General features: G+C 41.7%; 1 protein-coding gene across 1 annotated transcript in view; it reads left to right on the top strand.

Moving 5' to 3' along the window:
- The window catches only part of AMMECR1 (AMMECR nuclear protein 1), a 130,129-nt gene that overhangs the window by 66,146 nt on the left and 49,872 nt on the right, over nucleotides 1-14,111 (top strand). The window contains exon 3 of the mRNA XM_060756203.2: nucleotides 11,431-11,541. Within this exon, the coding sequence (XP_060612186.2) occupies nucleotides 11,431-11,541 (111 nt within the window). The remainder of the gene's footprint in view (nucleotides 1-11,430; nucleotides 11,542-14,111) is intronic.

Below are 14,111 nucleotides of genomic sequence, written 5' to 3'. Positions count from 1 at the left end.
TTCGTGCCAAATTTGGTCCAGTTCCATCATTGGTTGAGTCCACAGTGCTCTCTGGATGTAGGTGAACTACAACTCCCAAACTCAGGGTCAAGGCCCACCAAACCCTTCCAGTATTTTCTGATGTGTTTTGTGTGCTAAGTAACTTCCAGGCCCAATGTTGGTGGTGTTCAGAACTATAGGTGACTGTAATTGAACTATAAATCTGCGTGACCGCATTTCTGTGTACGAACCCACACGATCTCTTCGATCATCTGGAGAGGACCTGCTCATGCTTCCACCACCTTCTCAGGCACGGTGGTGGCCCCCCGACTCTGGAACTCACTTCCGAAGGACATCAGACATGCCCCAACTCTGGCAGTCTTTAGGAGGAGCCTGAAAATGTGGTTGTTCCAGTGTGCACTTGACCATTAATTTGGGATTGATTGCGTTCCTTCATCTCTCCTTGAAAATTCTATCCCAGTTATATCCTACCTTGTCCATGTCCAGCATATTTTTAATTTTAATCTATTACATTTGGCCTGGCCATTGGTTTTAAATGCTTGTGCATTACTGTTGATTTATTGTTTATTTTTTTTGTTCTGTGATTTATATTAATTATATCGCTTTGATTGTTTTGTTATTGCTTTTGTCTATTGATGTACTGTGGCTTGGTCTCATGTAAACCGCACCATGTCCCTTGGGGAGATGGTAGCGGGGTACAAATAAAGTTCTATTATTATTATTTATTAATCCCAGCAAGTACAACTCCCAAATGACAAAATCAGTCCCCCCAACCCTACCAGTATTCAAATTTGGACATATTGGATATTTGTGCCAAATTTGGTCCAGTGAATGAAAATACATCCTGCATATCAGATATTTACATTACAATTCATAACAGTCACAAAATTACAGTTATGAAGTAGGAACAAAAATAATACTATGGTTGGGGGTCACCACAACATGAGGAACTATATTAAGGGGTCGCGGCATTAGGAAGGCTGAGAAACATTGGTGTAGTTGAATCCTAAGTCCTATGTTACCTTCACTTTGCTCTTGGGAAATGCATGAAATGGGCACTGGGACCTTATATATTTCTTCGATTTCTGGACATTCTGTGGGGAAGGAAGGGAAAAGAGAACATTTCAGTCTGCTTGGATGGAAGTCATGTGTCTTTCATGAATCTTGCCTTACCCTCTTACCTACATTTGTGTTGTTTTGTGTATATATATATATCCTGTTTCCTTAAAACAACACAATCAGAATAACGTAGGAACACAGGAAGTTGCTTTCTTTCACACCATTAGAGTCTTTCTCCATCTGGCCATTGTGCCTATCCTAAGCGACAACTTTTCAGACACAGAACTTGCTATTTGATCACTTCGTAATTTCATGGAAGATGCCTGGATTGTAATTTGTGGCCACGTGCTTGCTGCAAACAATTGGTCTGACCTATCTCCACCTCACTGTGAAACATCCAGAATGAGTACCTTTACTGTGAAATTAAATCACATTGAATAATATATCACATTTAAAATGTATGGGTACTTTGCCTGAGCTCAACTATATCCAGAGGGTGGCTTTTGTGTAATAATATCTACTGGTGCTTCCAGTTATTCTTGGCTGCTAATTATAAAAAGTGGCACAAAGTTTATCTTCTGACGCATTTGTTTTTTGTGTTTTTGGAAAGTCAGTGTCCTTGGCAAACCGATCCTGCATAGTCTTTGTAGATTAAGCAATCTTTTATAAGCAGATGCAGTCATAGTGAACTGGTGAGCATAAAATATGATTAAGAATGGGAACAAGATGAAGCCATGTTGGTTTCTTGCAGACTTTGTTGAGCCCAGTGGAATTAAATATATCTCTTGTTTTGTAGTTTTCTAAGCCAACGTATTGGAGAAGAAACCAGGGCAAAGTGAATTTTGGCAGTTGAATGTACAAGTGAAATCTCTAATTCTTTTTGTGGGAAAACTTAAAAGGAAAGAAAACCACTTTGAATTATTTTGCTTGCTAACTACATTGGGTTCTGCCAGGTTGCTTTTGAGTCAGAGGGTTGATTCAGGCCGGACGCTTTTCCATCTCTGGAATAACCCTAAAAGTATCCACAGGTCATATGGAAATCCATAATATTGATCCTTGTCTTGCATTTTTTTTCGTGTCAGGAGCGACTTGAGAAACTGCAAGTCGCTTCTGGTGTGAGAGAATTGGCCGTCTGCATGGACGTTGCCCAGGGGACACCTGGATGTTTTACCATCCTATGGGAGGGTTCTCTCATGTCCTCACGTGGGAAGCTGAAGCTCACCCCGCTTCCCGGATTCAAACCTCTGACCATTCGGTCAGCAGTCCCGCCGGCACAAGGGTTTAATCCATTGCACATAGTGGAGAGAGTTGATGGGAGCAGTACTTCTTTGAGATTCTTCCAGAAGGATTCAGCTCTCACCTTCCGCCACTCAGAGATGGTGTCATATTTTATATGAGTTAAGATACAATACTGTGGATAAGTTGACACAGGTTTTGGGGGTTTTCTTTTAAACTGAAAAATGAGTATATATAGTACATCAAGGGCAAAATTGTTATTGCGTTGATGTTCTCCTTGATCGGAAAATGTTAGTTACCAAATTGTCTTTTTTCTGTTGGAGGCCATATATTAAAATGCTGACAGATAGGGGATAGCAACAGGATCCTAGCACCCTGAGATGGGTGTCACATGTTCTTTGTGGAAACAATTGATCAGACACTGACTTGGTCCTTCAGTTGGCCATATAATATGAGCCCTCCCGTGGTCTCCATAAGTATATCTTCTGTCATTTGCTTGGCATGTGTTGGGAATGCCATACTATCCCGTATTTCCTCCCACATTCTCAGACTATGGATGCAACTATCTCTGTGGCGCTCAAGTTGTACATTGAGACATTTGTGCACTACTAAATAAAGCAAGGACAGGGCAAATAATAGGACCCCCCCCCCCCAATAACCCTTGGTACACAGAGTCCCATAGGATGAAGGCCAGTTGGTACCTCTCCCCATTAACTCTGCTTCCTGGATTAATAATTCACATTCACAAATGGAAAAAATGTTACCTGTTCCTTTATTAAGATTTTTTTTTCCATGTCAGGAGCGACCTGAGAAACTGCAAGTCGCTTCTGGTGTGAGAGAACTGGCTGTTTACAAGGACATTGCTCAGTGGATGCCCGGATGTTGCTCAGTGGATGCCCAAGTTTTACCATCCTTGTGGGTGGCTTTTCTCATGTCCCTGCATGGGGAGCTGGAGCTAACAGAGTGAGCTCAACGCACTGTTCTCAGATTTGAACTGTTGACCTGTTGGTCAGAAGTCCTCCTGGCACAACCCATTGCACCACCCGTAGATTGCCTAGTTTCTCGTAGTTTTGTGTGTTTTTCTTCCGCCTTTGTTTTTTTCCCCACTTCAATTCTGCCTTTCCAAAAAAACTTCAGAATAACTTATATAGTAATTAAAACCACAAAGTTTAAGAGTATCTCAGTAAGTGCACACATATGGTGTACTGGCCTTTGCTTTCAGGATTGCTGTGGAATACAGTTTGGCATATAGTGTGTCATCAGTATTTAAAAAATAAACATTGATTAGAGGTGAACTAATTTAATTCAGTCAGGGTATCCTAGAGCCAAAGAAGTAGAACAGCCTGCAGATTCCAGCAGTTGTTGGTTTTGCTTACATTCATCTTGGGATAAAAAAGGAGATTATATTTTAATCCTCTGTTAAACTTTTAAACAGCTTTTTTGCTGTTGGATTCAGATGGTTTATAAATGTGTGCACTTCAGGGGTTTTTTTTTCTTCTCCAAAATAGATCTTGATTAATAAGGCTTTCTCTTGGCTGTACTTGCAGAGGAAATCCATGCACTGAAATAGATATTTTGGTCTATCCTGAAATCTTCTCTGCTTCTGTGGTCTCTTTGCCAAAGTTTGTACTCAAGTTAGGTGTTGCCTCTTCCAGTGGACAGATTCATTAGCAAAGTATTTGGGGAAAACCAATGTTTTTATTATGGACCATGCACACAGCAACACTGCTGTCATTGCGCCCAGGGACTTAGTGCCAGGGTTTTGTCTGGAACTGGACCATTTGCGCTTGCGATTGTGGGCTGCCTCCCAGAATAGCTTGCGCTTCCATGCGTTCTAGAGCATCTCCCGTGACATTGAACAAAAGTAGGTCACTGGTACAGTTTATGGAATTTGTCGTGAAACATTAACGAGGGAAACGCTCGCAGCGCCTTCAACGCTACAGGGATAAAGTGCCGCATTGTGAGGAAGCCGTGGGAGCATCTGGAACTCCTTCGCAGTGCTCGGCTTTCCAAGTCTTTTCTTTCTTTCCTTACTTGCCTTCAGCCCTTTTTTACCCAGTGGTCAGCGGGGACGGGTCCCTTCTGCAAATATTCACGATAATGATTCTCAGAACAGTCAGGCTGGATGAAGAAAAACACTTCCTTAAATGCCAGATTCAGAATTCTTTACTGTTGTGAGATGGAAATAATGTTTTGATAGAGTTCAGTAAATAATAATTATAATAATAATAATAATACACTTTATTTATCCCCTGCCACCATCTCCCCAATGGGGACTCGGAGCGGCTTACATGGGGCCAAGCCCGGATAACATGTTACAGCAAAATAGCACCGTAACATAAACAATAAACAACATTATCAAAATTACATAGAAAAAGAATATATATATGTGTGTGTAAACATAAAAACAAAATAACATTCCAATAAACACATTCACAGTAACAGTGGGCGGGCCACATGTACAGGATAAAATGATTAAAAGACTCTAATGAGATAAAAATAGAAGCAGGTTATTTACAGGGGCTCATAAAAACACACAGGGTTGTGAAACTAAACTTCCCATTTGGAGGGCGTGTACTCCAGTGGCAGAGGCGTTGAGGGGAGCAATAATATCATGCTGTGCACCTACTCACCAAAAGCGCAGCAGAAGAGCCAGGTTTTAAGGTCCTTTTTGAACGTTTCTAGTGAAGGGGCTTTCCTGATCTCTTCAGGTAATGAGTTCCAGAGTCGGGGAGCCACAGAGGAGAAGGCTCTCTCCCATGTGCCCACAAGACGAGCTTGTGAGATTGGGTGGAAGGGGGGCCTCCCCCAAAGACCAAAAGGCCCGGGTTGGTATGTGGAGAGAGATAAAAGTCGCATCTGGTGTGAGAGAATTGGCTATCTTCAAGGACGTTGCCTAGAGGACGCCCAGATGTTTTTGATGTTTTACCATCCTTGTGGGAGGCTTCTCTCATGTCCCTGAATAAGGAGCTGGAGCTGACAGAGGGAGCTCAACCCGCTAGCCCTGGGTTTGAACTTCTGACCTGTCAGTCAGTAGTCCTGATGACACAAGGGTTTAACCCATTGCACTCCTGACACGAAAAAAGTAACAAAAGTAAACAAGACAGTAAATGAAATGTTGGGCATTAGGAGATGTAGAATATCACTATTCAAAGTGATGGTCCCTGGAGAAGTTCCAGGAAAGAAACAGTCATAGCCAGAAAGCTTACATATCACACTAGTTCGTTGCTCAATGGGGAAAATATTGGGAATCATCCATATCTGATGGCTTGAGAAGCACTGATGTGGATGCTGCAAAGGGCTACAAAATCTCTGTGTAGGAAACTCTTGAACAGATTGATTTGTAATCTGTTGAGATTAACTGGTGGAATGTTTGACTTCCAGACCCGTAATACGTTTATTATGGCCTTGTTCTTCAAGAAATGCCATTTCCTGACATGTCATTGTGTCGACTGCTGAGTGTATAAGGCAGTTAGTGTCTGTTTGGTGCCAAGTTAAGTAAAATTCTCAGTTCTTCCTCATTAAAGACCCTTGACAGTCCTAAGGAAGAAGACCGAGTCTGCAAAGGGTTATGCTACCAATGCAGTTTTCTCAGTTAATCTCAGTTAATGATATTCCGGGCTTAGTCGGCTATGGTTTTGGTTTCAGCCCCAAGACACCCCTGTGCTGCTTATTGATCCATCGATCTATGTCAGTGGTTCTCAACCTGTGGGTCCCCAGGTGTTTTGGCCTACAACTCCCAGAAATCCCAACCAGTTTACCAACTGTTAGGATTTCTGGGGACCCACAGGTTGAGAACCACTGATGTTTGTATATTGGTGCGTGTGTGGACCCATCTCAGAGCATCTCAATAAAATCCTCTGCTCCTCCTTCCATGTGCAATCAGAATGTGGCACTGTAGCTATAACCCAGTGTTTCTCAACCTTCCTAATGCCACAATCCCTTACAGTTACACATTTTGTGGTGACACCCAATCATAAAATTATTTTTGTTGCTACTTCATAACTAATTTTGCTACTGTTTTGAATTGTAATGTAAATATCTCATATGCAGGATGTATTTTCATTCACTGGACCAAATTGGGCAGAAATACCCGATATTCCCAAATTTGGATATTGGTTGGGTTGGGGGATTGATTTTGTCATTTGGGAGTTGTAGTTGCTGGGATTTATAGTTAACCTACAATCAAGAGCATTCTGATTTCTACCAATGATGGAATTGAACCAAACTTGGCACACAGAACTCCCATGACCAGCAGCAAATACTGGAAGGGTTTGGTGAGCATTGACCTTGAGTTTTGGAGTTATAGTTCACCTATATCAAGAGAGCACTGTGGACTCAAACAATGATAGATCTGGACCAAACTTGGCATGAATCCTCAATATGCCCAAATGTGAACATTGTGGAGTTTGGAGAAAATAGGCCTTGACATTTGGGAGTTGCAGTTGCTGGGATTTATAGTTCACCTACATTCAAAGAGCATTCTGAACCCCACCAATGATAGAATTGGGCCAAACTTTCCACACAGAACCCCCATGACCAACAGAATGATCTTCTGATGATCTTTGGCGACTCTTTTGACACCCCCTTTACTTGCTATGACCTTTTACTTCCATTGGAGGCCCACTAGCATATTTCCTAAAAGAAAATATAACATTGAGGAAATGTATCCATCTGTGCCTTTCAGATGTTCAAGCTGTACCTCATATTGAGAAATTGTGCTAAAGGGCTTGAGTTGATTTAAGACATACCTACAACTATACTTGACATACAATAGCCTCTGCTAGATTTAAACCATGTTGTGCTAGTATAGTATCTCTTGGCGATTCCATCTCTGTTTCCCAAATCCTTTTTAAACCCTGTCCAATGAGTAAATATTCATACTAATTAAAGATTCCCCTCAATTAAAATCCAAACGTTCACAGATACGCTCTGTATACATTAAAATGTTAAGCAACTGAGCAACAAACAATAGAAATAAAACTGGGTGTGCTTTCAATTAAAAACACGTTTATCTCCCCCTTTTCTCAACTGACAGCCCTATCTTTGTGTCCCAGCGAGTTACTGCAGCAAAGCTGTGGCCACTCCTTCAATGTTCTGTTCTCCAATATGCGGTTTATCCTGACCTTCAGAAACATCCCTCCTTAAATTATCAATGTTTAGGGATTATAGATGGATGGTAAAGATATAGCCAAGGCGTTTGTTACTGTTCCTCTCAACTTGTTGTGTTTGCAGTTGCAGATAGATGATTGGAAAAGTAAACTGAGCATGTTTGATGTTTGGATCTTTTGTTTCAGCCACATACTTTGCTTACGTGGATTTCAAACATGGAGAAAGGAAGGCGGTAGTCTTGATAAGTCTGGGGCTAACTCAGAGTGAGTTTACCTTAAAGCAGTGTTTCTCAACCTGGGGGTCGGGACCCCTGGAGGGGTCGCAAGGGGGTGTCAGAGGGGTCACGAAAGACCATCAAAAAACAGTATTTTCTGTTGGTTATTGGGTTTCTGTGTGGGAAGTTTGGCCCAATTCTGTTGTTAGTGGGGTTCGGAAAGCTCTTTGATTGTAGGTGAACTAGAAATCTCAGTAATTACAACTCCCAAATGTCAATGTCTGTTTCCCCCAAACACCATCAGTGTACACATTTGGGCATATTGAGTATTCGTGCCAAGTTTGGTCCAGAGCCATCAAATTGCTTGGGTCCACGGTCCTCTCTGGATGTTGGTGAACTACAACACCAAAACTCAAGGTCATTCTGCACCAAACCCTTCCAGTATTTTCTGATGGTCATGGGAGTTCTGTGTGCCAAGTTTGGTTCAATTCCATAGTTGGTGGAGTTCTTTGATTGTAGGTGAACTATAAATCCCAGCAACTACAACTTCAAAATGACAAAATCAATCTCCCCCCAACCCCACCAGTATTCAAATTTGGTCCAGTGAATGAAAATGCATCCTTCATATCGGGTATTTACATTGCAATTGATAATGGTAGCAAAATTAGAGTTATGAAGTAGCCACAAAATTAATTGTATGATTGTGGGTTCACCACAACATGAGCAACTGTATTAAGGGGTCGCGACATTAGGAAGGTTGAGAAACACTGCCTTAAAGTATCTTTTGTTGTTGTTGTTGTTGTTGTTGTTGTTGTTGTTGTTGTTTGTTCAAAACAGTGCTTTTTGGCGTTTGCTTAGATTCCAAGACTGGACAAGATTTGGTGCCTTTAGTTAGCTGACACCAGCTGACACCAAAGAACAGAACGTCTTTTGCAGTCATCATGGAGTCCTGTCGCTGAAGTCTTGAGACATTGGGTCAACCCCCCTGAGTTTGCCAAGACCCCATAAATCTTTTTTGGCACACCCTGTCCCCAATCTTTGAAAAACGAGTAAAAAGGGGGAAGGAAGGCTGGATGAGAGCAGGTGTTGGAGCAGAAGGAAGGAACATCCATTCTCTTCGCTTTCCCTACAGAGAATTAGTTGGCCAGACAGTCTGGACTTGTTGCTTGTGCCGTTGTTTGCTAATGAGAATCAAAGCTGGGATATTCTTGTCTCCAGTTCAGCGCAGTGAAGTGTGTCTTGCATCTTAGCCCTGATTTTTAAGAAAGTAGAAAAAGAAGCTCAAAAGACACTGGCAACACACAATTTGGTGCCTCAAATGTTATTATTATTATTATTATTATTATTATGTTTATTATTATTATGTTTATTTATACCCCGCTTTTTCTCTCCACATGGAGTCTCAAAGCGGCTTACATTAAAAAGCATTTCAGTACAATTTTAGTCATGTTTCTGGGTATATTTGACCTGCGGATTCCAAAAATGGCACCAGCTTTCCCCTATCGGATTGCTCAACGGAGAGGCATACATGGAGCATACAACCCCCCTATTACGTCAGCTCCACTGGCTGCCAATCTTGCTACCGAGCACAATTTAAAGTGCTCGCTTTAGCCTATAAATGGTTCTGACCCAGCTTATCTGTTCGAACGATTCTTCCTCTGTGAACCATCGTGGCATTTAAGATCACCTTGGGAGGCCCTGCTCTTGATCCCGCCTCCCTCGAGGGCATGATTGGCGGAAGACGAGAAACAGGGCCTTCTCAGTGGTGACCCCTCAGCTGTGGAACTCCTTCCCCAGGGATATTAGATCAACCCCCTCCCTCCTGACCTTCCGCAAGAGAGTGAAAATGTGGCTTTGTGATCAAGCCTTTGTGCAATAGATAGATTTGGAATAATGTGCAATGACCATTGGCCCAGATTATGCTTGTGGATTACGTGTTTAACTCTGAATGTACTGTTTTTAAATGTTTTAATTGTTTTTAATGTATTTTTAATTTTATTTTAATATTTATTTAAGTGTACATTGTGTTTTGAGGCATCAAGTAGTTGCCTTTATGTAAAGCCACCTTGTGTCCCCTCCGGGGTGAGAAAGGCGGGTAGAAATGTTATAAATAAATAAATATCATCTCTGTAGTTTTTGAGATACAGACCATTTGCCATATACCCGACTTTATCTTCTTACCCATAGAAAATCATGATAACCAGCTGATATGATCTCTCCAATGCAATTTTCTGAGTCAGTACCCCAGGAGAACCCCAGGAACAAGTCTAAAAACAGGACAACAAGGAAAATATTTTTGTTAGGCTGTGTTATGAATCTCTCACTTGTCCTTATTTCTTCTTTTCACCAAGTCTTTAGGGGACAAGGAATGTTTGTTTGTTTGTTTGTTGTTATTTTGGCACCAGTGTTCTCAGCAATGTGTGCTTTGTGCCATGAAAAGTGTTTTTAATAATACAGTTAGCAGCATTTAACAAGCTGAGTTGGAGTCTCAGAAAAGGGACAAGAAGGGTTACTAGGGTACTAACTGGAACTAGCTATAGGGAGCACACGGCGCCCTTACTAAAGCACCTCCATTGGCTGCTGATCAGTTTCGGGTCCCAATTCAAAGTGCAGATTAATACCTACAAACCGTAAACAGTTTGGGCCCTGCCTATTTTCGTAACCACATCCCCCCTCCCCCCATGAACCGACGCAAGCTCTAAGATCTGCCACGGAGACCCTCCTCATGGTCCCTCCACCGTCACGAGCACAGTTGGTGGGGACAAAGGAGAGGGCCTTCTTGGTGGTGGCTTCCCAGCTTTGGAATGCCCTCCATCCGTAGGGATATTAGGCAAACCTCCACACTGTCCTCCTTCCATAGGGATCCGAAGACCTGGCCATTCAGACATGCTTTTGAGGATGCCTAGTCCATAGCTAATCTATGCAATTGTTATGCAGCCTTGCACTTTATCCCATGCCCTCGTCTCATGGTTACAGCTCTGCACATCCCATTCCCTGTCCAATCGTTTACAGTCAGGCCACATTTACAGTTGCTTACCACCATTGGTTGATGAGAGCTGTTTTAATTGAGTTTAAAGTTGTTGTTTACTATGTCTATCTGTTTTATAAAACTGTATTTTAAAATTGTATTTTATCTTATGTTCTGTTTTTGACACTTTGGGTCGATGGTGGTGGGATACAAAAATAAAGTTATTATTTGATACACAACAAGTTTAGTACACAGCAAACAAGATCACTCTGCTGGCTGTTGTATTGGATCACACGTCAGACACTTCCCAAGTGTCTAGGACTGTGTGATGTATCTGCGAATAATGCGTGCAGATCCAAATAGGGTGGCCTTTTGGAGATGACAGATGAGAATTTTTCTCAGCACCTATTGTGTTTAAGTGCAGGCCAAGGTCTGTAGGCACCACCCAGTGTGCCGATCACCACTGTGACCATCTTTACTGGCTTGTGCCAGAATCTTTGCAGTTCGATCATTAAATCCTTGTATCATGTCAGCTTTTCCAGTTGTTTCTCTTCAATCCTGCTGTCATCTGGGATTGCAACATCGACAATCCATACTTTATTATTTAACACAATCATGAGGTCAGGAGTATTGTGATCCAAACTCTGCCAGTTTGAATTCGGAAGTCCCAGTTTCATTTTTCTGTAACTTTTTCAGGCTTGTGATCCCACCAGTTCTTTTAACAGGCAGATGGTATTTGTGGCACAAGCTCCAATGTTGTTGTTTTGGGGGAGATCATTTGGGTCATTGTCAGGAAATTTGGTTCACAACCCTTCCCGCTTTTTTGTTTCCCTTGATGCAGCCCACTCTTCGTAACGTGGAAGATTGGCCGAGAGAAACGATTGCGTGGATGTATAGGTACCTTTTCTGCCATGAACCTGCATTCAGGACTCAGGGAGTACACGCTTACTAGGTAAGATTGGAGTTTTTTGTTTGTTTGTTTGCTAAACACAACTTTTTAATGAAATCTGTGCTGCTATTGAAGCTGTTGGCTTGTTGCCCCATTGTGTTCTAAAATTCTCTATGACTTGTGAACCGTTGAACTTTCTTACAGTGTTTTTTCTCCAAAAAGGCAGATAAGGATGAGAGAGGTTTTTTTTTTTAAGGACAAACATGGGTGGGAAAACATCAGTGTTTGCATATATTGGAGAAACACAATCAAATTTCTAAAACAGCAGGTATTCTTACCTCTTTTCCGGCAGGTGCCTCCTGTCAGCGGCAATTAATATAATCCTACACATTTCCATTCCATGTTATTATTCAGCTCCACCTTGTTCATGCGTGGGAAGCCGCTGGGCTAGGAAGGTAAGTAATAAGAACCTTTTGCTTTGGTGGCACCAAGGCTGAATCATCTTAGCCTTTTTCTCCCTTTCCAGTGGGCACACAAAGTCTTATACTTAGCCTTGAATTGTAGGTATATTTTTTCATTTCCTGAAAAGTGAGTGTAGCCAGGTGCACAGGAAAGCTGACTAGGCTGTTGACAATCACAGAATAGGTTGTGAATTTGAGTTCTACAAATGGACTGTGCATTGTCAAGAAGCAATGTGATCTTTGAAAGACTATTTTTGAAGAAAGGATGGACCAATGATGTGACCTTTAATGAGGCATCTTAATAACGCTGTTGCAATGCTGGCTTGGTTCAGGTAGAGAAGAATTTGTTGTTGTTGTTGTTGTTATTGTTGTTGTGTGCTCTCAAGTCATTATGACTCACAGCAATCCTAAGGTGACCCTATGACAAATTTTTCTTGGTGAGACTTGTTCAGAGGGAGTTTGCTTTCCTCTGAGGCTGAGAGGATGTGACTTTCTCAGTCACTCTGGGTTTATGTGGCTGATCAGGGATTTGAGCCCTGATCTCCAGAATTCCAGTCTCAGCCCACTGGCTTTCATCTTGGAAATTAAATAGATGGAATAGTGAACAAAGAAAGAAATTCTGTCGTTTAGCACATATCCCTTTGAATGTCGGTGTTGAAGAATAAATGTGTTGCTGCCTGATTCTGTGCGGATACCTTCAACTCTGTGTGTAGAAGATGCATTGAGGGTTGCATTTTTCTGATAGAAAATTGATGCCAAACCTTTCTCATAAAAATAATGGATTTATATATTTATTGTGTCAGAAGCGAATTGCGAGTACAGTTATAATGTATTTAAAAACACAAGCAAAGTTAAAAAATTGGCATTATACTAAATATCCTTTGACCAGAAGCTTGGCCACTTGGAGTGCCTGTGGTGTCACTGTGAGAAGGTCCTCCATTGTGCATGTGACAGGGCTCAGGCTGAATTGTATTTATATATTTATTTACAACATTTATGCCGCCCTTCTCACCCCGAAGGAGACTCAGAGCGGCTTATAAGTAAAATGTAAATACAATATATTATAATATTATCATAGCACAATATTAATATTATGTATTATATTGTACTATAACATTATACTATAATATAATTAATAATATTACATTTAATATAAAATGTATAATTACAGAATGAGGCAGCATAACTTCCTTTTTTAAAATGCGCACCATTCAGTCGGTTGAAGACGTAGCGGAGCGCTAGTGGTCTTGTTCGAGAGGTGGGAGCATAAAGTTTTGTCCTGACACAGTTCAGTCGCCATCATGCGTTGGAACAGTGAGGAGCATGCTTTTGCCATTGAGGCCTACTTTTTGAGTGGATTTGGCCGGCCCGCTCTCCAGATTTGGCCCCTTGTGATTTTTTTCTATGGGGTTTTTTGAAGTCCCGTGTTTATGTGAACCATCCAAGGACCCTACAAGATTTGAAGACCAACATCCAGGAATAAATTGCCAATGTAATGGCTGTTATGCTGGCAAGAGTCATGACAAATGCCAGAAATCGGTTTACTCAGTGTATGGAGAATGGAGAATGGGGGATGTCACCTACCTAATTTGATCTTCAAAACTACGTAAAACAAAACTTTAGGTATGCACCTACATTATAAAAAAAATCTGATTCATACAATGGATTTTATTAAGTTTTGAAAAAAGGAAATTATGCTGCCTCACCCTTTATAATGACTTAAATCAAGAAATAGTTTTCTAAGATCTAGAGAGACACTTGCTGGAACCCCCCAGCAAGCGAGAGTCCAAAAGTTGCAGGCTCAAACCCAGAACCTCAAACAGTGGCTGATACCAAATGAGGTACTCCCCCCTGGGCACACAGAAGACTGGGCAACTTGGAAGGCGCTGAACAGACTGCGCTCTGCCACTACGAGATGCAGAGCCAACCTTCAGAAATGGGGCTACAAAGTGGAATCCACAACATGCGAGTGCGGAGAAGAGCAAACCACTGACCACCTGCTGCAATGCAACCTGAGCCCTGCCACATGCACAATGGAGGACCTTCTTGCAGCAACACCAGAGGCGCTCCAAGTGGCCAACTACTGGTCAAAGGACATTTAATCAACTACCAAGCTTGCAAACTTTGTGTTTTGTTTGTTTGTGGATTGAGGTTCCAGATGTCCTGCAATGA

This window comes from Anolis sagrei, chromosome 10 (assembly GCF_037176765.1).
Source record: "Anolis sagrei isolate rAnoSag1 chromosome 10, rAnoSag1.mat, whole genome shotgun sequence".
Lineage (NCBI taxonomy): Eukaryota > Metazoa > Chordata > Lepidosauria > Squamata > Dactyloidae > Anolis > Anolis sagrei.
This window is presented reverse-complemented; position numbering and strand designations above follow the sequence as displayed.